Here is a 24,242-nt window from a genome sequence, read left to right as displayed (position 1 = left end):
CTTATCTGCTACTCTGCCAATTCTCAAACGGAAATCATCATCAATGGCGGGAATTCGCGCAGAAGCTGCTGCAGCAATCAATAGAAGAATGTTTGCTGTTTCTAGGCATCTCAATCCGGAATCGAATCACGCTCACGGCGTCGGCATGTCCGCCTGCAGCTCCGGATTCGACGACACCTACCACCGGGTGCACGGCGCCGTGCCCACTCATATCCCGCCGTGGAAGGCGGCGATGGACGATTCCGGCAAGGATTTCGCCGACATTATCTACGAGAAGGCAGTCGGTGATGGCATTGCTAAGGTCAGCTAATCTTCATCAGAAACTGACTGCACTTCAATTTTTCAGCTCCGATCGATTAAATTGGCGCTGATGATCACACAATATTTTTTATTTATAATTTTGTTGTTTATTGACTAATATAAATATTAAATCGGTTTAGATTACAATTAATAGGCCGGAGAGGAGAAATGCGTTTAGGCCTGAGACGGTTAAGGAGCTGATGCGTGCTTTCAATGATGCCAGAGATGATAACTCTATCGGAGTCATCATCCTCACCGGGAAGGTAGCATAGCATAACATTGTTGTTTTTTTTTCTTTCAATTTTTTGGGTAAATCTAATTGCATTACAGTACTATTTTTTCAATTTTTTGGATTTTTCAATTGAAGGTGCGAAAATAGTTTGAAGTTTACTGTAATATTTATAATACTATTAAAAAGGAGTTTCGGCAAATAAAAATCACGAACTATTTTGAATTTGCGATTTTAACGTGATTTTTAAAGTGTGGCTCATTAAATAACCACATTTTCACTAATGCACCGGATCCTATCAAAACTCCAAAGTTAAAATAACCACATTTTCAATTTTTGCAATTTCGTCCCCCAATATTTTTCTCTCGTCGGAATGTTGAGTTGGAGTTTACGTGGATTAGTTCGCCACATAATATTCATGTTACGATTTCGTTTTCTATAAAATTGGTGAATATTGGATATTATGGTGCAAATACAGGATAGGCTCCCTTTTTAACTTGAAATTTTTTTTAATTGAGATTGTACGAAACGACTTCGTTTAAGCCTCACAAAACAACGGCGTCTTTATTAATCCACGTAAGCTCCAATTCAACACTCTGGCGGCTGAAAAACAAAAATTGGGGGCACGAAATTGCAAAAATGAAAAGGTGGTGATTTAATTCGTCACACTTTGAAAGTCAGGTTAAAATTGCAATTTCGAAATAGTTCAAGATTTAGATCCAAAACACTGAAAGAGATTCTGGTTAGAGCTGGTGTCAATCACTACTAATGAGAAGAATTAGGTGTTGTTGTTGTAGTTAGTGCTCAATTTTCTTTTCATGTGTATAATAATAATAATGGTATGTTGCAGGGCACCAAGGCATTCTGCAGTGGAGGGGATCAATCACTCAGAGGCAAAGATGGTTACATTGATAATGATAATGTGGGACGTCTCAATGTATTAGACCTTCAGGTATATGAGTTTCATCCATAATTAGGGCCCAATTAGTACTAATCTTCTCCATAGTTTTGCCATTTTCTTGATCATGAGTGAAACGCAGGTCCAAATCCGCCGCCTGCCTAAGCCAGTGGTAGCAATGGTGAGCTCTATTCACCCAATTTTCACCACATTTTCAACGTTACAAGGCATTCACTTGATGTCTCTTTTATGAATGATGATATAAGGTTGCAGGCTATGCAGTAGGGGGTGGGCATGTGCTGCACATGGTCTGCGATCTAACGATCGCAGCTGATAACGCCGTCTTTGGCCAGACGGGGCCGAAGGTTGTCTTGTGTTGCTCTTCTTTGAGACGAGAAGAAACTCGCAGACAATGTTTCTTGCTCGTGAAATTGTTCATCTAGATGGTTAATTTGCTTGTTCTTGATTCAACTGTTTAGGTTGGAAGCTTTGATGCAGGCTATGGGGCTTCGATAATGTCTCGTTTGGTACGCAGATGCAGGATTTCTTTGCTGTGTTTTCTTGCACTGACAAGAGAGGAAGCTCATGATCGTGTTTGTTTAAACAGGTTGGCCCGAAAAGAGCACGAGAAATGTGGTACATGACGAGGTTTTACAATGCCGGGGAAGCAGAGAAAATGGGACTTGTCAACACGGTTGTTCCGGTAAGATTTTCTTCTAAGGGTGTGTTTACTTTTCATGATTCAATAATTTTGTTCTCATTATTAGAATTTCTTAAATCTCATTCTTTTAATTGAATGTATATTTCTTCAATTTTTGAAAATCTTAGTGAAACGCGTGAATAGATAAAATCCTAAGAAAATTTGAATATTAACCAAGAAACCTTTTGTATTTTATTTATTTTATTCTTCACGTCCAGGATTACGCCTTGGATCATTAGATATGAATTCAAAGATAAAGAGAGGAACAAAAAATATCACTACACTATAAACGAAGAGTTTCAGAGTAAGCATTACATAATCTCCAAGAAATCAGGAAAAATTTGGTTCATATAATAGAAATTATACTTCTGATATTCCAAAATTTCAATCTATCTTAATGAATAATGGGTTAGCTTATTTGTATTTTTAACTTTCAGCGTTTTCCAAAAGATGTCCCCAACTTTCATTTTCTATTTAAAACCTCCTATTTTCATATTTTTCCAAAAAAACCATCAAATGATGAGTTACCTCGCCGAATTCTTAGATGGAACAACATCATTTTATTAGGCGAGGTGGAAAAAAAGCTCCGCCCAAGAATCTGACAAAGTGACTCATTATTTCGTCTTCAAATTTTGTACAAAGGGATATTTTTATAAAAATATGATTAACTCTTATCTTTTACTCAAAAGTAAACTCCCTCTAAAAATCTAAAACATCCTTAAAAAATGCCATCAAACATAACCTTAAAACTCTGTCTTTGTTAAGCTGGAGAAGCTGGAAGAAGAAACAGTTAAATGGTGTAGAGAGATTCTGAGGAACAGTCCAATGGCAATTCGGCTGTGCAAAGCAGCCATCAATGCAGCTGACGACGGACATGCCGGCCTTCAGGTATATATTCTTGAAAAAACACTGCAGTTTTCTCGAATCGCAGATGAGATGGTAGTAGCATAACCCGTGAGTGTAATGCTCGTGTTTTTTCAGCAAATCGGAGGAGACGCCACGCTCCTATTCTACGGGACTGAAGAAGGTTACGAAGGGAAGAACGCATATTTGGAGCGAAGGAAACCGGATTTCTCGAGATTTCCTAGGCTTCCATGAATGGTATTTGAAGCTCTGCAGCAAGCTTATTTTTCTTCATGTCTGAGTTCAGTAAATAAAAATCTTAGAAATTTCCTCAATTTTTATGTGTGTGATCTTCTTACTTGGAAAATATCTTTCTCCACGTTGATATATATATATAGCCATATGAGATTGCTGCTTTTGTCCATGATCTTGCGTTTTAAATTGTTTGTATTTTGTTTAGTTATCGTTGTTTTCTCTAGAATTTTTCTTGTCTCACATCTCGATTTCTAATCAAATTTTTGTGATGTATGCAGTTACTATTGAAATAGAAGGGTACCTTGGCATAAACTATATGTTTGCATCATTTTCCACTCTTCAAACATTTTCTATAAAGTGGATATTTATTTTTCGATCGAATAAAAAAATTGCAGGCAATCTCTTTTCCCTTATTTTCAATCTAAGCTATGATTACATTAATATATTATTATAAGATAGCAGTGTGGTAATATTCTTTTGCTTTTTTTTTTTCTCTAGAGAACATGAAAAAAAATATATAATGCGATAATTTTCTTTATTTTTTATTATTTATTATTATTTTATAATAAATTTACAATCAAAGACAAAGAGAATGTAAACATCAATTTACCAATCAAAGACAAAGAGAATGTAAGTGAATTTAACAATGCGTGGACCAAGTTTATGCTTAAGTAAGTTGGGTACATTTTTATTTTTGGTATAATAACTATTTTTTTAAGGCTAAAGATGGGATTATATATAAGAAATCGGTGTGGACAATATCAAGAAGTTAAATTGGAAAGTCGGACTTCCAGATTATTTTACATCATATGAAGAAAACGAAAACAAAAATTGAAATATTTCACGTTAGATAGCATAGATCAAATATTTCTATGTCGCTCTCACTTGGACAAAAAAATGAACCCAAAATTCATGATTTTTGGCGTAATTAATCCAATTATCTAAGTTGATGGTATTATTTTCATTTCAATAGCAAATCAGGTAAAATAAACTCATATAAATACTTTTTTAGGGGACTCATTAAATTACTTATTTCTACTCAAATTGACCAGCCAGCCTCAGCCCAGACAGATCTGGCCGTCGATGCGCGGAGGCAAGATCCAACGGCTGGATGCGAATGAAGCAGATTATAACACGAGGGGCAATCCCGTAGTTCTAGGTAGTTTCCAGTGGCAAATTGGGCATTTCATAAGTAAATGGAGCGCATCCGATATAAATAATCATTGGTTGACGATTCTCAATCCTCCTTCCGAAAATTGTTATTAGTATCTCGCGTTGTTCTCAGGCAGCTCCACATTTCTCTCTCTCGCGCCAGCAGGAACACACTTTCTCTCTCTAGCGCCTCCGCCAAATCTATCGTTCCAAGGTTCGTCATGATCCCGCTACTCCTAATTTTGTTCGCGATGCTCTGATTTCGGTTGAATTTTGTGATTTGGTTCGGTTTTTGCCTGTGATGTGTCGCATCTGCGATTTTGATGAATCGATTTGGAGGAAATGAGTTTTTCGTTCAGATCGAGCTGATTATTGCTGGATTTAGATCTAATTTGTGCTGCATTTTCGATTTTGTTTGTGCGGTGATCGAGATTCGTTAAGTTTTTAGGGGTTGATAGATGGTGAGATGCATCCGCCTCGGGATCTCATTTATGTTTGGTCGATTTAACGATGTTCTGTTGTGGTTTCATCCTGAATCGGTTTCTGATTGTGATCTGATCTGGAACACCATTCCGATCTGATGGATTTATTTCATGAATTTCGTTTCTGTGATTTGAGAATCTGGAGATTGTGAAATGAATGTTGATGTATGTTGTGGTGGTGCTGGAATCTGATTTCACATTTGATCTAGTATTGTTTCATTTTAAAGTTGAATTTTGTTTCCTTGGGTTATAGTTCCACCAGGTTGATCGTATAGCTACCTGCATTTCGGAACATGTGTAGTCTAGGATCACATTTCAGACCATTGCATATATCTATAAGGCTCGTTGTGATTCAATTCATGAAGTGTTTTTAAAACAAATGATGGCATTGATTGAAAAATTACTGTGGGTGATCTTAATTTTTTTAGTAAGAGTATGTTTGAAAGGATTACTGATGGGCTGTATGATGGAATTCAAATAATCTGCTCTGTGTATGTTATATGACATGACTGGGGCATTACATTTTGCAGAGATCAAAAGCAAGAAAGAGAAATGGGGTTGACATTCACAAAGCTTTTTAGCCGGCTTTTTGCCAAGAAGGAGATGCGCATATTGATGGTTGGTCTTGATGCTGCTGGTAAGACCACCATCCTGTACAAGCTCAAGCTCGGAGAGATTGTTACTACTATTCCTACCATTGGTACGGTTTCTTTTGTAACTTGGCTCTAATACTTTTACTCATGTAATATTTGAAATTCAGCTAAGATTGCAATTGCATATCTTGAATTATGAATTTGTTACAAGTACTCAATTGTTTCTTGGGCTTACTGTTGGTCTGCAGGCTTCAATGTGGAGACTGTCGAATACAAGAACATCAGCTTCACCGTTTGGGATGTCGGGGGTCAGGACAAGGTGGGAATATTTTATTATGTCTCATGATTACTATATTTTTAAATTGAAAAAATTACCTTGATATCTCCATTCTATATTTAGTTATTTTCATTACACAAGTTTGTGAATGCTTGTAGTAACTTAACAAAGCATTTATGCACATTTTAGATAATAATGTTGCTTACATCCTTTTACAGATCCGCCCATTGTGGAGGCACTACTTCCAGAACACTCAGGGTCTCATATTCGTGGTAGATAGCAACGATAGGGACCGTGTTGTGGAGGCAAGGGATGAATTGCATAGGATGTTGAACGAGGTAATATTCCTTTTCTTATTTCATTTTTTTCAAATTCAACTTTTGCGAAGTGGAAAGAATAGTGTAAGTCTAGAATAAAAGAAGTGGCTCTTAAAAGTATAGTCACCACCTTCTATCTAGAGTCCTTGTCAATAATAAAGAAAGTCTATTTCTTTCCAAAAGGTATGCCAGTGATAATTATTTTGTAGTTCACTTGCTTTGTTTTCTGATAATTTGGTCTAGAAAGTTAAGTACTACTTTAGCTATCATTATAATGCCTTTTCCTTTCTAAGAACTTTTACTCAGTAAACTGATCAATAATTGTGAAATTTTATGATTTAACACATTTCCTCTATCAAGAGGCCAGAATGGGAGGTGTGAAAATGTTCGGAATAAATACAGCAGAATTGTTACTCAGAGCCCTGTGAATATCATTGTTTCTAATTCAGTTTTATATTTGCAAGTGAATATTGTATATTGCACGATTAATTTCACTCCATATTGGCATAAAATCATTGCCTTGACCATTTGTCTGAAACTATCGGCTGATTCATTCAGGATGAGCTGAGAGATGCTGTATTACTTGTATTTGCTAACAAACAAGATCTTCCTAATGCAATGAACGCTGCTGAAATCACTGACAAGCTTGGCCTACACTCGCTCAGGCAGCGCCACTGGTATATGTTCTTAACCTGTGAGATCAGTACTTCACTCGCCGTTTATATGATTTTTACTTGTCTTTCTTTTCTTCCAGGTACATCCAGAGCACTTGTGCCACCTCCGGTGAGGGGCTCTACGAGGGACTCGACTGGCTCTCCAACAACATTGCTAACAAGGCAAGTAGTTGGGATACATACATCACATAACTTTACTTTGAAGAGTGCTTTAAAATTGAGCCTCGTTATATCAGTTGTTTCGTCAGATTCTGATTCTGCTAAACTTATTATCACAGGCTTAGAGCTTTTCTGGAGTTGTTTACGCGAGAGCTAATACTGGACACTGTCGAGGTTTTATCTAGTTTTTTCTTAACCATATATTGCTTTGAAACAATGTTGTTTTTTCATTTATGTTTAGGACCTTCGAAATGTCGCTATATCAGACAATGGTTTGTTTTATATGTCTTCCTACGTTTGCTTAGTTTTGAATGTAATATTCAGACTCACAGACTAGGGTTTTGGATTATTATTTGTTTGCCAACGCTTCTCTCTCTCTCCCTCTCTCTTATCTACACAATTTTTTCTTGATTCAAAAAAATATTTCTAGATAAACGTATTTTATGAGAATTTAAGAATGAATTATTGCAGGATGTTTAAATCAATATTAATCATATGTGTAATCTCATCATATTTTAGTAGTTTCCATTTTTTCATACCGGAGCTCTACAGAATATATTTGAAAAAAATGGTGAAATTATACATTTTTCATTATATTTTTTTTATAAAAAAAATCCATGTGGTTAAATAGCGATATTTGAAGAGCTAAAAATGATACGAGCGTGTGAAGGAGTTAAATTAAAATTGGAATTAAATTGATCCCTTTTTCTAATGGTAGTAGGTTTGCATCTCTACTATACTAGGAATCTAACGATTAAATTCGAATGATGAGAAGTGGTGTGGTTTTAAATGTTTGACATGTTCCTAAATTCCTTAAAGCTAATAACTATGTATGTATAAAAAATAAATTGGGTTTAGACAGGAAGATCCTAGACGATATATGAGTTTGTGCATCACCTTTTTTGTTTTGTACACTCATAACAAGTAGCTTCCAAATCACATAATTGGCAGCCAATCCCACACCACAATTTTATTAACTTTTACCAAAGAAAACAACAAACACACAAGAAAGAACTAAAGATAACCACGTCTACTATAAACTGTGCTACATAACCACTCAAACCAATGGAACAGTACAACCACAAAGACTTTTTAAATACCCCTTCTTAACATACTTGAGTCTTCTCTATTTGCAAGTAATTTTAATTTAAACATCTTCATTTAGGATGACCTAGTGGTGGAGTACGTATTTTCGAGGTTATACCTAGCGCTTGTTTGTTCTGGTCGAGGTGGCTTAGCCCAAGCGGCAAAGTTGTGGCATCGTGTGGGCGGTATTTTTATTTGTTTAAATTATTTAATATAATTTATACCAGCTAGATTATTTACATGTGAGATATATGTTTTGTATCTAGAAAAACGGCTTGTTTGTTATGGCAATATCGAAGAAAATAAGAAGAGAGATCTCAACTTCAATGGAAGCTACTAAGTCCTACCCCGACCCATAAACAAATTAAAATAAAATAAATGAATACAAGAAATTGGAAAAAAGTTTAGAAAGATAGTGACTCGATTGGGAAATAGCAATTGCAGATGTGGAATTTGGAATGTGGGGCCTAGCCAAAGGGACCCTATATAATTTTTTTCCTTGTTTGCAACTTTGAATCCCCCAAAGCTAAGGGAGGAGAACCGAAAGAGGTGGGGATCAGATTCCAGAAACCCATCCCAATTTTTTTTTTTTTTTTAAATTCCTCAAATTTGACTTTCACTATTATTTAATTCCTTTTTGGACGGATTATTGAAATTTCTGGCTTCAAATGATTGTTTATTCTTGAAAAATAAAAATTATATTTATTTATTTATCAACAGCTAATGAAAATGCCCAATCTTTTGGTCCACATGTATAGCCGTTTAATACTTTACATGGCTGTCACTCAAAATATCAAAACATAAGTACAAATTCAGTTTTCTTGACATTAATATACACATACTTATATATATAGGGAAAAGTTCTATTGAGAAAAACAAATATTTAAAAAAAGTGAGAAACAATCTCATCCATTGATGATGATCCATCAAACGATCCAGAATTAAGAATAAATCTCGTGTCCAGATTTTGATGAACATATCCATAATTGTGCTGAACATGTCAATAATTTTTTATGAACGGACGTATTTGTTGAAAAGATGTATTTGTTTAAAATTTCGCACTCCAGGATTCGGTCTCCAAACATCCCAAGCATTCAATAAAATTATTGTTATGTTCATAAAAAACTATTGACATGTTCAACGTTCCTAACTTTCAGAAAAAAAAAATTAATTTCTCCATAAAACCTAGCCATATATATGTGTGTACATTAATGCATGCCTTGAAAGAAAGTACAAGAATAAGATTATTTTGATACACATACACGTACTAGTATTAATCAAGATGGTTTGAGGTATGTATTTGAGTATGATGCAACATATTGGTTTCTATCCAAATTCACCACTTTGAAATGAGAAATATAGTTACAAAGAGTGGTTCAAATGAGTTCATGTATATATCTCTTAATTAATTACAAGTGGTCTCCTGTGAAATCGGTTTCATATAAACTTTTATTTGTATGTTGAAGTAGTGTTAGTGTGAAGCCGGTTTCACCAGGAGTTTTTGCGTAATTATAAAGACTTCCTGTGAATTCATGTAATACTGAATAATTTATGGTCCACAGTCCAAATTCTATAGGTGGTGATTCTGTATTTTTTTCACAACGAATTCATAATGTTTTATAGCTATATATAACTCCGATCGACTTGTATAATAATTGCTATCTATACATATGTGTGATCGGAAAATGTTTGGTTTTCATGTTGGAAACTTAATTATCTTATTTCATGAATATAAACTATTAGTATTATTTGCAGATTAATACTATATAAATTGGAGTTGTGGTGAAGGAGCCTTTGAGGACCACAGCAGGGTACCATGAAAGTTAGGGTTTGAAAATGAAAAATGATTCTTTTATATTTTTTTTATAAAAAAAGTGGGGTGGTTTGACAGATGGCCATTGGCTGCAGCTTCCAACAATTGTACTATTACTTCTGTGTATCAATTATTTGAGCCATGCAAACCTCTCCTCTTCTCATCATTGAATTCTCAATTTGTCTTTTGCATCCCACTTGAGATGAAGATGATGATGATATATTCCTTTTTTATTTTTTATTTTTTTGTTGCTTTAGTATAACTTTAAAGTTGCATGTATATTCCACCCTTTTTGGTGCCTCCATCCCTCCTTTCCTCTTTTAACTTCGACGTGATAGAGTAAAATAAATCAAGTTTTGATTTTTATATAATTTATTTTAATAATTTCAATAATAATTTATAAGATGTTTGAACAAATATTAATTAATATTAAAAAAGTAGTAATGTGAACTAAGAGGGTGTTTGGCTAAGCTTATTTTAAAGAGCTTAATAGCTCTTGGAGCTTATAAGATGTTTCAAGAGCTTCTAAGATATACTTCTCAAGAGCTTATAAGTTGTCAAAGTGTTTGGATAATTGAGCTTATAAGGTAGAGATATAATTTTTTGTTAGAGAGAGAGAATTTTTTGTTAGAGAGAGAAAATCGAAGAAAAATGAACTTGAATGATATATAATGAAAATAATAAATTATAGTTGAAAAATATTTGTATAATGATTGTTGCATATGAAATTATAAAAAAATAAGTTGGGATAGAGGAATTTATTTTTTGGAAAGCTTATAAGCTCTTGGAGCTTATAAGCTGTTTGGAAACTTATTTTACCAAACACTTTGGAAGAACTTATAAGCTCCTAAACAGCTTATAAGCTGTTTTGAGGAGCTTATAAGCTCAGCCAAACACCCTCTAAATGTCAACAGAGGTGGTGAGTCGCGTATCGATCTTCTTTAGAGTGCAATATAATTTGAAGATTAACGTGAAAACGTTATTTAAAAAAAAATATATCAAAATTTATGATTCTTTTTGGACCTTAGATTGATATAGTTTCAATTGACACCATTTATTATTGTCTACTAACAATTTTAATTCTTTTAGGTCCAAAGTTGATAGATAAATTCATTTTGGAACTTTAAATCGATAAAATTCATTTTGTTACTTCTTTCTATTTTCTACCTAAATTGATGGGCTCCTAAATTAGTGGTCCTTGAATGGCAAGCTGGCTGATGAGATCGAATCAGAGATTTCCATGTAGATTGGACGGTGATACTGTAATTTTATTTGGTTAAATTATTAAAATATAGTGAATTAGATTTTAAGGAATATTTTTTTGTCCAAATTCATTAATTTATTATGGATAACTCGACCTAAAATACTTTACACATGAACTTAAGAATTATTTATCATAAGGTTTCGAGGACAATAGTCGTTAAAATTTAATATTTCGTTGCTAAATTAACATATTTATATCAATGCATGTGATTAAATTGCACATAATTCAAATTATCTCAAAGAAAAAAAAAATCTTGAGGAAAAACCGAACAATTATATTAAACCACAGTAAGCAATATCTGTAAATTAGGAAAGCCCTGTTTTCATATCATTACATTATCAGACCAAACAGCTAAATTAGCTAAATAATGGGCGGCTCCATTCGCCTCACGACGAACATGCCGAAAATTCAAAACAATACGTTCTTTCATATGCAGAAAGGCCTCGAGTAGATGATCATCACTAAGCGAATTCATTCCTTTATAATTAATCCTCATGAATCGTCTCAAAGAATTAATGAACCAGCTCATATTCGAATTCAAGCACCAATAAAATACGAATACTATTATAGATATAGTTTTTTTATTCGAGTATATATGAATATCGTCTTGATCTTAATCAATCAATGATTACGACACAATTTATTCATTATTAGCTTTGTTTAATAACAACAAAATATAATCATCTAAATAAAAAATTATGGGCCCAAACACATAGTAAAAGGTGCATCATGAGCGGTCAATGTTTAATTTGTTGTGTATATGAAAAATAAGGTATTCTTAGCTTCTCAAACATTCAAATTGATCGTTGTTTCTTTCCAATCATTGCTGCTTTAATTCTGACCCGCAACATTACCACCCACAAAATTCTTAAAAATTGTGCCACTTCAAGATTGTAATTTCGACAAAATATATATTACTATAAATTAATGAAAATAAAGATGTGCACTAATTAACCATCGATTATTACCCACAAAATTCTTAAAAATTGTGCCACTTCAAGATTGTAATTTCGACAAAATATATATTATAAATTAATGAAAATAAAGATGTGCACTAATTAACCATCGATTATTGCTACATGCTATTTGACTATAATGATTTACATGATGAATATATTTATTATCATATCCCTATCACTATCATTATAATTATCTAAAGTAAAATGTGATGTGGGCATGTGATGACAAAATGTTTAAATGATCTTATTTAGAATTATTGCTAAAATACATGGTCTTATCAAATTTAATTCATATGCTTATAAATTATGTTCGCCGTTTAATCTCTCAACTCAGAAAATATTGTGAATATATTTATTTTTTTTGAATAATTTATACATCGAATTAAATGTAACCATGAAATCATTTAATACACATAGGGCTCTTGACATGTGGTATAGGTATAAGTGTGATATATTTGATTGAGATGTCTTTTTTATTTGATGAGAGACTAAGATGTCTTTTTATGTCATACTAATATCATGTTTGATAAAATATATTAAAATATATGTAAAATATAATACTCCTATGTTGTTTGGTATGATATAAGGTTACATACAAAATTCTAACTTCTGAAGTGTTCTTATAATTAAACTATTTGATAATGTCATTTAAATTTATTTTAGGACAATTTAGTCAATAATAAATTATTATCTGTTATAATTAAGATTGATATTACATATATCGCTGATAGTATAGATAATCACATAACTATGTATTATTTCATTGAACTGTTTCATTTATAAGAGATCGTATGTTTCGTATTACTTTTTATCAAATAAGATATTAGAATATGATAGTTATATTATACATCATAATCACTCGTATCAAATTGAACCAATCGTATATATATTATCCGATAAAGGAAAATACGAGAGACAGCAGAATTCATCTTTAAAGATATTGAATTACTAATAAAAATCCCCATAGGTAAATTCATATCCAATTTTGCTTTCCTTTTCCATTTTGATTAAACATAATACAAGCCGTCCAATTTAAAATTAAAGATATTTTGAAAGATATTTTGAAAGTGAAGAGTTAATTGTTAAATATCTTATATTCATATCTAGCTAGTTGTAACTTTTAAATATCCAATTAAAGTTTATAATAAGGAAAGGAGTGCAAGATCCTCGTGTGTGATTGGATCGACAGCCTTTTTTTATCGTCGGCCTATTTTCTTGATAATATATTTTATAATTTCTGCCCCACTAAATATAATTACACATGTTAGTTTATTTCATATTTACGATTAATTTATTGCAAACTTTTCAGATTAATTGGATACGCTCTACGATTGGCTAATCAACCCCACTAATTGATCATGCCCCACTAATTAATTTAATCATTTATGTATGTGATAACTATATTATACATCTTTGCACCAAGAATATATGAAATAAACATTTGAGGAACACAAAATAAATTATTAATTCAACCTAGAAATGGGTCCTCTCACACACACACACACACACACACACACACACACACACACACACACATATATACCTCTCTTTCTACATTTCATGAACCTCTCAATTCATGAATTTTAATGTGTACTATATCTCATTACATTATTATTTATCAGTGTATTAATATCATATTTTATACCATACAATACAAATCATTTTTGTAACATGACACCTAATGGAAAAACATTGAAACACCTAGAAAAAAAAATACTATAAAATGTGATGTATTTTTCACCTTGCCTTTTTTGAGTCAACCACGTTGGGGAACAAAACATAATCACGACTCACAAAAAAAAAAAAAAAACAATAGCAAAAAAACATGCCAACAAAACCTAATTCTAATTTCGAATGTCTACGTAGCTTGACTAATTAAATTTTATTTTTCTTCCAAAATTTAATTATGCATTTCCCTAATAAATATATATTCCACGACGACAACGACTCCCACTCCACAGCCCCTCTCACTTCTCTTATCTTTGCATGCCTTTATTTTCCATCATAAAATTTCCAAGAAAAAGAACCAAAATAATTAAACCCCATAAAATAAAAATAAAAAAAGGAATAAAGTAAGAAAAATAGTATATCCCAAAGTATGTCAATTCAAATTCCAATTGAACACGACCCCAACCCATTGAATCCAAGCCGTTGATCTTGGTGATAAGGCTTCATCAACGGCGAGATCAATGCTCATTCATTCTCTCCACACATCCCAATAATTTTTTTTCCAAACACAAAAAGAAATAAAATAGCTAGAATACCATTTCATTCCCATGAAGGAAAAATAAAGAAACATATTAAAAAAACCCATTTTTTCTCTTTCATTAAATAATAAAAAAAAGAGATGCATGTTCATTTCCATTTCATTTCAAGTGAATTTAACATGTCATTTCCCTCCTATATAAACAACGCCATATCATGCCATAGAAGCTCAACAAAACACCAAGACAAAAGTACTAGGGTTTTGTGCAAGCTACTCTTTTCATCATAACCTTTAGCTCCCAAAAAAAAAAAAACAAACAAAACAAATCTTGCAATAAAAGAAAAAATGGCCCCTGAAGTCCCAACTTCCGATGCTTTTTCCGGCGCCGGAAAACTCCCGACGACCCTCGGGTCGAGGAAGGGTTTCGTGACGTTCCTGGCCGGAACCGGTGACTACGTGAAAGGGGTGGTCGGTTTGGCCAAGGGCTTGAGGAAGGTGAAGAGCATCTACCCTCTCGTGGTGGCGATCTTGCCGGACGTGCCGGAGGAGCACCGTGAGATCTTGAGGTCCCAAGGCTGCATTGTCAAGGAGATCGAGCCCGTCTACCCGCCGGCGAACCAGACTCAGTTCGCCATGGCCTACTACGTCATCAACTACTCCAAGCTCCGTATTTGGAACGTAAGTAGTCTCTCTCTTCATGCACGCGACACGAAAGCACGATACGACCACGTGCTATATTAGTATTAATTACTTGGTCGGTTAAATTTATGAATTAATGAATTCTTTTTTTTTCTTTTTTGGGTTTGGTTGTTATAATAAATCTTGAAACACAAGTCGATCTTCCTTCCCTAATATTTGAGTGATGATGTTTTGGTCGAAAATCTTTACCCACTAAAGAAAAATATACACTTTCGAAAAGTTTTATGCTTATTAAAGTGATTGCATAGTTGTTTTCCTGTTGTAAATTAAAAAGTTGGATTTGTTTGAAACACTAATTTCATGTCACTTTAATTTCAAGATTGATCAACTTGCATGAATTATGAATATCTCTTTCTCACACATATTACATATATATATATATATATAAGCTCAAATTTTCACAAATTATTATAACATGTTTTAACCAAGATACGAAATAGTATTTGAAGAAACTTAAGAGACAAAAAAATGCAAATGATGTCATGCACCTAGAACACCTCGAAGATGACAAAAACAGTTGGGACAAATATCTTTAGCCTAACTATGTTGTCTTTTTCCTATTCATGAATAGCACAAGATTTTTATTTTTTTTATTCTTTTTTCATTTAATGAATCTATATCATACCCAATTTTCCAATTTCATACGTGACCTAACTAATTCCAAAAGATTAATATTTACACTTTTTTTTCTTAAAATGATGAACAGTTTCTGGAGTTCAGCAAGATGGTGTATCTCGACGGAGACATCCAAGTATTCGAAAACATCGATCACCTCCTCGACACCCCCGACGGCTACTTCTACGCCGTCATGGATTGCTTCTGCGAGAAAACATGGAGCCACTCTCCTCAATACGCCGTCGGCTATTGCCAACAATGCCCTAACAAGGTCACCTGGCCTTCTGAGATGGGCCCACCTCCCCCGCTCTACTTCAACGCGGGCATGTTCGTGTACGAGCCGAGCAAAGCTACCTACGAATCCCTCCTCGAGACTCTCCAGGTCGCCCCCACCACCCCGTTTGCTGAGCAGGTAACGATCTCATGACTGAAAGATCACACACCTGGCCTGGTGATGAAGATAGAATCGTATAATATATTATATCTTTAATTAATTATTGATTTGTCTTGTTGGTCAAGTTAGTTTGTTTCCTTTTAGATTTTAGGGTTTTATTATAAATAGGAGTTTTATTTATGTTTTAGGGGTGAGATTGTTCCCTTCTTGCGGTGTTCTTCCGGTATTCATGAGTGAATCAACGGATTAACCCTTATTGTACGTATTCCGGTATACAATGGTTATCAACGGAGTTCATATATTTATGAATATCAAATATATTTCACGCTTCTACATGCATCTGGCCAGGTCAAACCTGGTCAAACTATTTGACCAGGTTGACCAGACAGTTCGTTTGACGGTTGACTCATCATTTTTTTTTTGACTTTTCCCACGACAGGATTTCTTGAACAACTACTTCAACCCCATCTACAAGCCCATCCCGCCGATCTACAACCTCGTGCTCGCGATGCTCTGGCGCCACCCTGAGAACATCGAGCTGGAGAAGGCCAAAGTCGTCCACTACTGCGCTGCTGTAAGTTCCACAAAACACCCTTTCAGGTCGAGCCTGCCTGCCTAAAATACAAGTCTTCGGATTCTCATACAAGTTTTTGCCTCTCAGGGATCCAAGCCGTGGAGGTACACCGGCGAGGAGGCGAACATGGACAGGGAAGACATCAAGATGCTGGTGAAGAAGTGGTGGGACATCTACGACGACGAATCCCTCGACTACAAGCCCGAGGAAGCCGACGAGTCCTTCTCGAAGCCCTCGATCATGGCCTCCCTGCCCGAACCCGCGGTCTCCTACGTCCCGGCGCCGTCCGCCGCCTAAACAAGAACCCCAACACCAACGAGTTTAACCTAGTATTGCCCAACTCGTTATGCCTTGCGCTATAACTAAATCTTTATGAGCAACTTAATTTGCTTGTTTTTGGTGTGTAACTCCTCGATATGCATAAGTTTGGTTGTGTTTCATGCCAATCATGTGTAATGTAATGTAATGTAATGGAATTACTTAAAAAAAGTTTGCAGTATTGGAATGTAAGAATTCTAATACTGCTATTATTATGAAAATATATCTATGTTATTTCAAGTCTAGCTATTTAATTTATTCGCCACCACAAAATATATATCACTATATATTACAGCCATGCATCATAAATTTTGTATTATCGTTTTGAATTTCAGACAATGTATGAGCTTCTGTTTATTACTATAACTTATATATATATTTATGCAAGAACGTCATTTAAACACGTAACGTGTACAAAACAATGGAAATACTATTTTTTAAAAAAAGGTTTATTAATTTATTAACGGCTGTGATTCGTGATAAATATTGTACTTATGAATTCCACCTGGCCGATTTGACAGTTTGGGCGTGTATTCGACTTAGTCATTTTAATCATGGGTAAAGAAAAAAAAAGTTGCAGCTGTCCAAATTTTCCAATAAATAAATAAAAAAATCGCTTTTTGGATCACGAAAATATGTTATTTCATTAATTATATATAGTAAGTCAATACAAATATATTTTAGTATCACAATAGTTGTATTCGTGTCTAATTAGAAGGTGGGATACCATTTCAGATAAATAAATGTATTTGTACAATAAACTACATCTAATTAAAGTTCATAAATAAGATGAATAGCACATGTAACTCATACTATCAAGACGGTAACTGCAAATTATATAAATATTAATTAAAACATCAATTGTTCATTAAATTTTGCATTTTTCCATCATGTACTCGGTGTCTTAAACTCACATCTTCCTAAAAACATATATATACTAGAGGCCTAAAACAGATTTTCATCAAGCAAATTAACTAGGATTAATTCAAAAAATGGTAAGAGATAAAATGAAAGTATTCCTCTACTTTCTTGCATTAATCTTGCTATGTTTTGGTGCTAAAACGTCCAATGCGGATTCGGGCAAAAGCATAGTGAAGAAGAGAAAATTTGTCTCGATTAGCAACAAGGCGGAAAACGACGCCGTCATCCGATGCAAGTCCGATGATAAAATTTTCAACAAGACCTTGAAATCGGGTGAGAAGATCCGGTGGGGCCTGCCGAAGAAGGCGCCCCCCATCGTGATCTGCCACGTGGATCTCGGGGGCGAAGGCCCCCGAGGTTACTTGTCTATGTTTCTTGAGGAGCGGTGCAAGAGGGAATGCAAGTGGAGGGTTTTTGATGGTGGAGTTTTGAAGCTCAAGTTGGCCGGTGGGGAGTGGGAGAGTTTTGAGCTTGTGAAGGATGAGGAGGCCGCCAGGAATTATGATGGGAACGATTCGTGTGATGAAGATGAAGACGATGACGATGATGACGAAGATGACGGTGTTCGCCCTGGAAAGGGCAAACAGGGTTCCGGAGAATCAAGATCACTTGTGCCTACACCTGAGCCTGCACCTGAGACGAAATCTAGGTCACCAGCACCAACACCAGCACCAGCACCAACAACCAAATCCTGGGCGACACTTCCCACCTTGCAAATCAAGGCAGCACCGCCACCTTCGGGGAAGAGGGGTCGCCGGAAGTTGAAACCTAGAAACCCTAGGTCGGCAACGCCTGCGCCAACGAGCAAGAACACCGATTCCAGGCCGCTTGGTGTTGAACCCGCACCACCTCCAACGAAGCACGATCAGAAATCCGGACTTGGAAATTCACCGGCACCAGCAACAACCAAATCACGGGCGCCGCTTCCCGCCATGCAAATCAAAACCGCGCCACCTCCGGCGAAGCATGATCACCGGAAATTGAAACCTAGAAATCCCAGGACATCGGCACCCGTAAAGGCTCCTAAGAATGTGATGACAACGGAGTCGGAGGCGGCGCATGACGCACAATCCCCACCAACTCCAACAAAGCACGGTCGCCGGAAACACAGACATGGAAGTTTCCCAAAATGGAAAGCACCCGCCGATTGGAAGACAAAATCCGCGCCGCCGCCAATGAAGCAAATAACTGAAGATGTCGGAAGTCCGCCGCCCGCGGAAAACGAGGAAAAAACATCCGGCGCACCGCCTCCGATGAAGCGAATACCTCGAGTTGTCAAAAGCCCGCCGCCACCGACAGAAGGTGGAGATATATCGCCGCCGCCTCCGATGAAGCAATTGCCCGGAGATGTCGAAAGTCCGCCGCCCGTAGAAACATCCGGGGCGCCGCCTCCGATGAAGCAAATGCCTAGAGATGTCAAAAGCCCGCCGCCGACAGAAGGCGGAGAGGAATCTAAGGAGGGGTATTCGTCTGAAGCGCCACCACTCCCACGGCCTGGTTCGACTTTTTACACTTGTATTAAAGAGGATCCGAGGTAGCTGCAATTCCCAAATCAGCAAACGATGTAATAATTTTCTCAAATAAACATATTTGTTTTTCTTCAAGAATCATACTATATATGTACTCGTTTGATCATTCGCTTCATTTATTTATTCATTTTGAATTCAGTATTGTCCGCTTCTCTTTGAATATGTCATGCCATTTGGTTATTTTTTAAAAGTTATTGTCAAATAAATAAAAGGGTTATTAGCATGTAAATACAGAATCTTTTTATATTTTCTGAAATTTAACATGACTTTTATTTTTAGTCCACAAATACACAAACTTAGCATTTTTTCTGATTTTTGACATCGACATGAAAAAACTCTATTTATTGTTGAGGTGGAGGCCGGAATACATGACATGGACTACGAAATATGCACTTGAATAGAGTAATTTGATTCATTATTTTGATTAGAGAGTGAACATGGTATACCGACCTTCATGTTAATAGTAAATTAGAATTTTTTCTTGTCAATGTCAAAAATCAGAAAAAAAAAAATGCTAAGTTCGTGTATTTGTGGGTTAAAAATAAAAGTCATGTTAAATTTCAGAAAATATAAAAAGTTCGTGTATTTACCGGCTAATAACCCTAAATAAAAATACACACGCGCACTAGCCTTTTAATAAACTGTGGTTCATGCATTATCATGCCATTTAGTTATTAGTAGCAGAAAGAGCATACATTATAATTGTGCGTACGTATTATTGATCGTTGATCTAATTAAAATACATTTTTTTAGCAGTGAGTGTGTGCATATTAATAAATTATTAGAGTTGAATATTTGTATTAAATTTCAAAATATATATAATAAATAATTGATATAAAAAAGATTGAAAAAATTGTTGTCATGGTTAATATAAAACAGAAGATAGTTTTTTAATGTATATTTAGTATATTGTTATACTAATATTTTTGGAATCTAATTCTTCTTCTTTTAGTAGAAAAGTGAAGCAAAACAACAGATTTATTTTTACTAAAAGTGAAGCAAAACAACATATCTATTTTGAAAAGCGATGAAAAATTAGTTTAATTATAATTAATGAATTCACGTTTCTTAATGAATGAGCATAAATAAATTTGATTACAAGAATAAAAAATTAAGATAATATCAAATTAACTGATTTACATATGTATTAAAAATATGTAATAGAGATATAGGTAATCTATATTTTGTGCTCAAATTAAGTACTTTTTGTATTAGTATAGATTTTTCTGCATTGATCATCAATTATTCCAAATGGGATCCTCTGTCCCAAATTATAGTGTGTACCACTCTTCATTTTTTTTAATTATTTTTTATTCAATTTTAATTTATATAATATAAAGATAATTAACAAGAGTTCACTCATCCATTTAGGGTTTATAATTATTTTTTTATATTTATTTGAATTAATGATAGATTATTTAGGTTCATTAATTCAAAGTTAGGGTATATAATTTTTTAAATTTTAATTTTTCAATGATAAATACTAATTAGAGTTTATAATATAATAATAATTTTTATTTTTATAAAAAACAATTTATAAAACAAAGAAATAAAGAGTGGTACACACAATATTGTGGGACAGAGGATCCCATCTGCAATTATTCTGATCGTCCTATTGATTGATTAAATTTAATTTCTAATTGACATACCACCAAAAAAAATTGAAACGCAACCATACACATAAGATACAAAATAAATCAAGAGAACAAATGCTTATGTTATTGATGTTTGAATTAATTAATATTTTAGGGTGGTAATATATCATAGTGTATGTATATATTATATATAGATTATGATTCGACATGAGAAATAGTAAGTGAGTTTGGGTGGTGGCCGACTGGCCGGTGAGGGCCGACGCCCTCATTAATTATTCATCTCTTTGTTTACAAACGTGTAGATGAAGGTTGTCGGTGCAACGTGTCTATTTCTAATAAATTTGTTTCCAAAAATAGCAATGTCAGATTTTTTAATTTGAAATCAAGTTTTCAATTTTTGACATAACCATTTTCACATTAAATTTGATGGCTTCAGGTGTCCCTAAATTAATTTCTAACCCTCAAGGGACGCATTAATTTTTTACGGCATTCTAGAAAATTATAAATTTAATATTTCTTTCAGTCCGTCCTGATAAATATGATACATTGAAAATTCAGCATGAGTTTTAATAAAAAAAAAATAATCTCATCATATTGAAATGAGCGATTAAGAGCGATTGAGGTTGAATGATGTCAGCATAACTTTTTATAATAGTAATAGATTTTAATTTTGAGTGTTAGACGCGCTGAATGTTATTTAAAATCTTAAAACTTTTAAATAGAAATTATTATTGTAATATTTTTTCTTCAAATCTGTTTATCACTATACATGACTAAAAGATGCATGAACTTATTGTTATATATATATATTGAATATTGAATTGGATATACATAGGACGACCTAACTAATTAGTCAAGCATTTACAGAAATACAATAAGAAAGTCAAATAATACAACCCAAAGGAGACAACGAGAATATTGTAGTATTTGTTGTGCAAGATGCACACGATGTATTAATTTGAATAACCACTATATTTAATATCGATAATTCTCCTATCTCTTATAGTATAATTTTGGAATGGTAGGTTTATGTCGGAAGAGAGTTGGCCTCCTAAATATTTATTCTTGTCACAAGTAAGAGTGTGTGTGTGTATATATATATATATATATATATATATATATATATATATATATATATATATATATCCTAATCCTAAATCAGCTCATTTAATTATAAAATTTATGAAAATGAGATGAAGTCCTCATTGAACCGTAATAAGTTTTCGAAAGAAAATAAAATAAAGCTCATCACAAAATCATTTAAAAATTGTGTTTGCTTTAAAGGAGGTGTACATTGATCTAAAATTTTTGGTTGATTTGCTATTAATTCCAAAAAGATCACCTATATTTGATATTATCATTTTAGTTTTTTTCTTTTTTTTTGAACAAATATCATTTTAATTTATTAATTTCAAATTAACCATATCACATCATCAAAATAGGGCTTTATAATTTTGAGAAATATGGTCCCTAATAATTAAGTCCTTGGTAATTGGTGTCTAACTTATGTCCCCTTTTAAAATAACAACAAAATTTATCTAAATAAAATAGAGTTGTTCTTAAATTATTATTGAAATATTGACTTTATATTGATTTTTTAGCTCGATTCATTTCTTTTATAGCATAATTAATAATTCAAATAAAAAAATTCAATTAATTGAAGCAGATTTGACAACACTATTATTTTTTTCAAATGATATATCAGCTTCATTCACATTTAATATTCTTCAATGTCGACATTGATTTTCGATGCTAGAATTTGAACATAATGATACTATATAAAGTTTGTTGAAATGTGATGTACCAAATTGCCAAAAATTTAAACACAGTAACATTATTGCAAAAAGATCAAATATTTTGATAAATATAGTATATATTTTACCATACTATACAGTATGTTATAACAAAGTGCAACACAAAGTAAAATAAAATCAAACGTAAAATGTATTCCTATTGCTGTAGTCATTATAGATTAAACCTCTGCTTGTTTAACTAAACACAGGCAGCCGATACAGTAAAAAATGTGTATTTACATACATCTTTGATTTACGTTTTTATAATTTTATTCAACGCGGAGATTTGCATAATTAATCACGCCGTCAACTCATAAAAGAATCAAATTAAAGTAAACTAATCCCTCAAAACGGATGAACATTTCTCGTTAATCCGCCGTTAATATTCGTGAAGAATCCCATCAACTCCGGCCGGTACGGCAAATACGACCGCCGCCGCTCCTCCTCCTTCGCCTTACTCCTCAAATACACCTCGTGCGGCGACACCGCCGCCTTCCCCTTCCCGCCCTTCTTCGCCCCCTTCACAGCCGGCGGCGGCGGCGACGTCCTCTCCACCGGCGGCGGCGCCGCCTTCTCCGCCGCCGCGTGCGGCGGCGCGTGGCCGCCGTTGAGGAAAACAAACGCGTCCCTCCCGTCGCTGTTTGACCGGCACGTGATCTCCTTGAGCCGCCAGATCTTCGAGAAGCCGGTGGAGTTGCTCTTCTTACAAGCCTCCGCCGCCGGCGCCGCCTCCACCGCCTTCCGGCTCGACCACTCGCAGTAAGGTCCGGCGATATTCTCGTCGGCCGCCGCCGGAGCTCCGCCGCTGGTTTCCACGAATACCTTCTTCACCGGCGGCCGCATCGGGAGATCCTCCGGCGGCTCGCCGTCGCCGGCGAAGAGCAGGCTCTGGTCGAACAATGGGAAGGCCGCCGCCTTGATCCGGCCCCCGCTGAACGCGTCCTCCGCCGCGATCGCCGCCGCGCCGTCTTCTCCTACGCTGACAAATGAGAACTCTTCTTCTTCTTCTTCGTCGACTTCTTCTTCTTCTTCGTCGGAATTATTCTCTGTAAATTGAAATTCCTGCAGCTTCAAATCCTGATCGCTTTCCATAATCTTCAAATGTTTGTATAAATCTTCGCTGATTTCTTTATCTGAATAGAAATCGTTCATCTCGAGAGTTTTTTTAGAGAGAGAATTAAGAGAGAGAGAGAGTTGAGGTCTATTTTGGATTGAATAAAGGGTCTCTATATATATATATGTATATGGCTGCGGTGTGAGAAATACTATTCTTACATAATTATGTGTTGTCCAAGTTTGAACAAACAAATTGTGTAGTGTGAAATGATATTTGTCAGCATGTGTTAAATCTTTGATATTTTTTTTTCGAATAAAGTAAAATTCGACCCTTTTAGTTTGGGAACTACGGAAACAATTGAGAGAAGGTGTGAGGAAAAATCGATTGCGCGTTTACGTAGCTAATTATTTTTATTACTTTATTTTTTGGCCTTTTTATTGGTTGACGATTGACCCATCCACAACTGGCCACCTCTTGCTGTCCACGTGTCATCAATGTAGTATTATATTTTCATTTAAAAAAAAAAAAAACTTTTTTAGG

General features: G+C 34.6%; 4 protein-coding genes across 8 annotated transcripts; 3 read left to right on the top strand and 1 right to left on the bottom strand.

Annotated features, from left to right (window-relative positions):
* On the top strand, positions 1–3,394 carry LOC131025297 (1,4-dihydroxy-2-naphthoyl-CoA synthase, peroxisomal-like). The gene is made up of 9 exons (XM_057955007.1): positions 1–301; positions 441–563; positions 1,380–1,481; positions 1,570–1,608; positions 1,694–1,792; positions 1,907–1,954; positions 2,035–2,130; positions 2,893–3,015; positions 3,109–3,394. The coding sequence occupies exons 1-9, from the start codon at positions 44–46 to the stop codon at positions 3,223–3,225; spliced, it is 1,005 nt and encodes a 334-aa protein (XP_057810990.1). The 5' UTR covers positions 1–43; the 3' UTR covers positions 3,226–3,394.
* A 1,038-nt stretch (positions 3,395–4,432) lies between these two features.
* On the top strand, positions 4,433–7,243 carry LOC131025295 (ADP-ribosylation factor 2). 5 transcript variants are annotated; one of them, XM_057955006.1, is made up of 7 exons: positions 4,433–4,591; positions 5,390–5,559; positions 5,701–5,771; positions 5,948–6,067; positions 6,605–6,723; positions 6,801–6,882; positions 6,999–7,243. In XM_057955006.1, exons 2-7 carry the CDS (start codon positions 5,412–5,414, stop codon positions 7,002–7,004), a joined length of 546 nt encoding a protein of 181 aa, XP_057810989.1. In that variant the 5' UTR covers positions 4,433–4,591; positions 5,390–5,411; the 3' UTR covers positions 7,005–7,243. The 5 variants fall into 5 exon arrangements, with proteins under 5 accessions (XP_057810989.1, XP_057810986.1, XP_057810988.1 ...); XM_057955003.1 differs by having other exon boundaries at positions 6,801–7,243; XM_057955005.1 differs by lacking the exon at positions 6,801–6,882 and having other exon boundaries at positions 6,605–6,749; positions 6,969–7,243.
* Positions 7,244–14,208: 6,965 nt separating this feature from the next.
* Positions 14,209–17,047, top strand: LOC131025294 (galactinol synthase 1). Its single transcript, XM_057955001.1, has 4 exons — positions 14,209–14,885; positions 15,613–15,933; positions 16,355–16,489; positions 16,577–17,047. The coding sequence occupies exons 1-4, from the start codon at positions 14,553–14,555 to the stop codon at positions 16,784–16,786; spliced, it is 999 nt and encodes a 332-aa protein (XP_057810984.1). The 5' UTR covers positions 14,209–14,552; the 3' UTR covers positions 16,787–17,047.
* A 5,943-nt stretch (positions 17,048–22,990) lies between these two features.
* Positions 22,991–23,797, bottom strand: LOC131026164 (uncharacterized). Its single transcript, XM_057955933.1, has one exon. It carries the CDS (start codon positions 23,795–23,797, stop codon positions 22,991–22,993), a length of 807 nt encoding a protein of 268 aa, XP_057811916.1.
* Between the last annotated feature and the right edge of the window lie 445 nt (positions 23,798–24,242).

Source organism: Salvia miltiorrhiza, chromosome 5 (assembly GCF_028751815.1).
Source record: "Salvia miltiorrhiza cultivar Shanhuang (shh) chromosome 5, IMPLAD_Smil_shh, whole genome shotgun sequence".
Taxonomy (NCBI): Eukaryota; Viridiplantae; Streptophyta; class Magnoliopsida; order Lamiales; family Lamiaceae; genus Salvia; species Salvia miltiorrhiza.
Note: the sequence above shows the minus strand (reverse complement) of the source record. Positions and strands in the feature narration are given on the sequence as shown.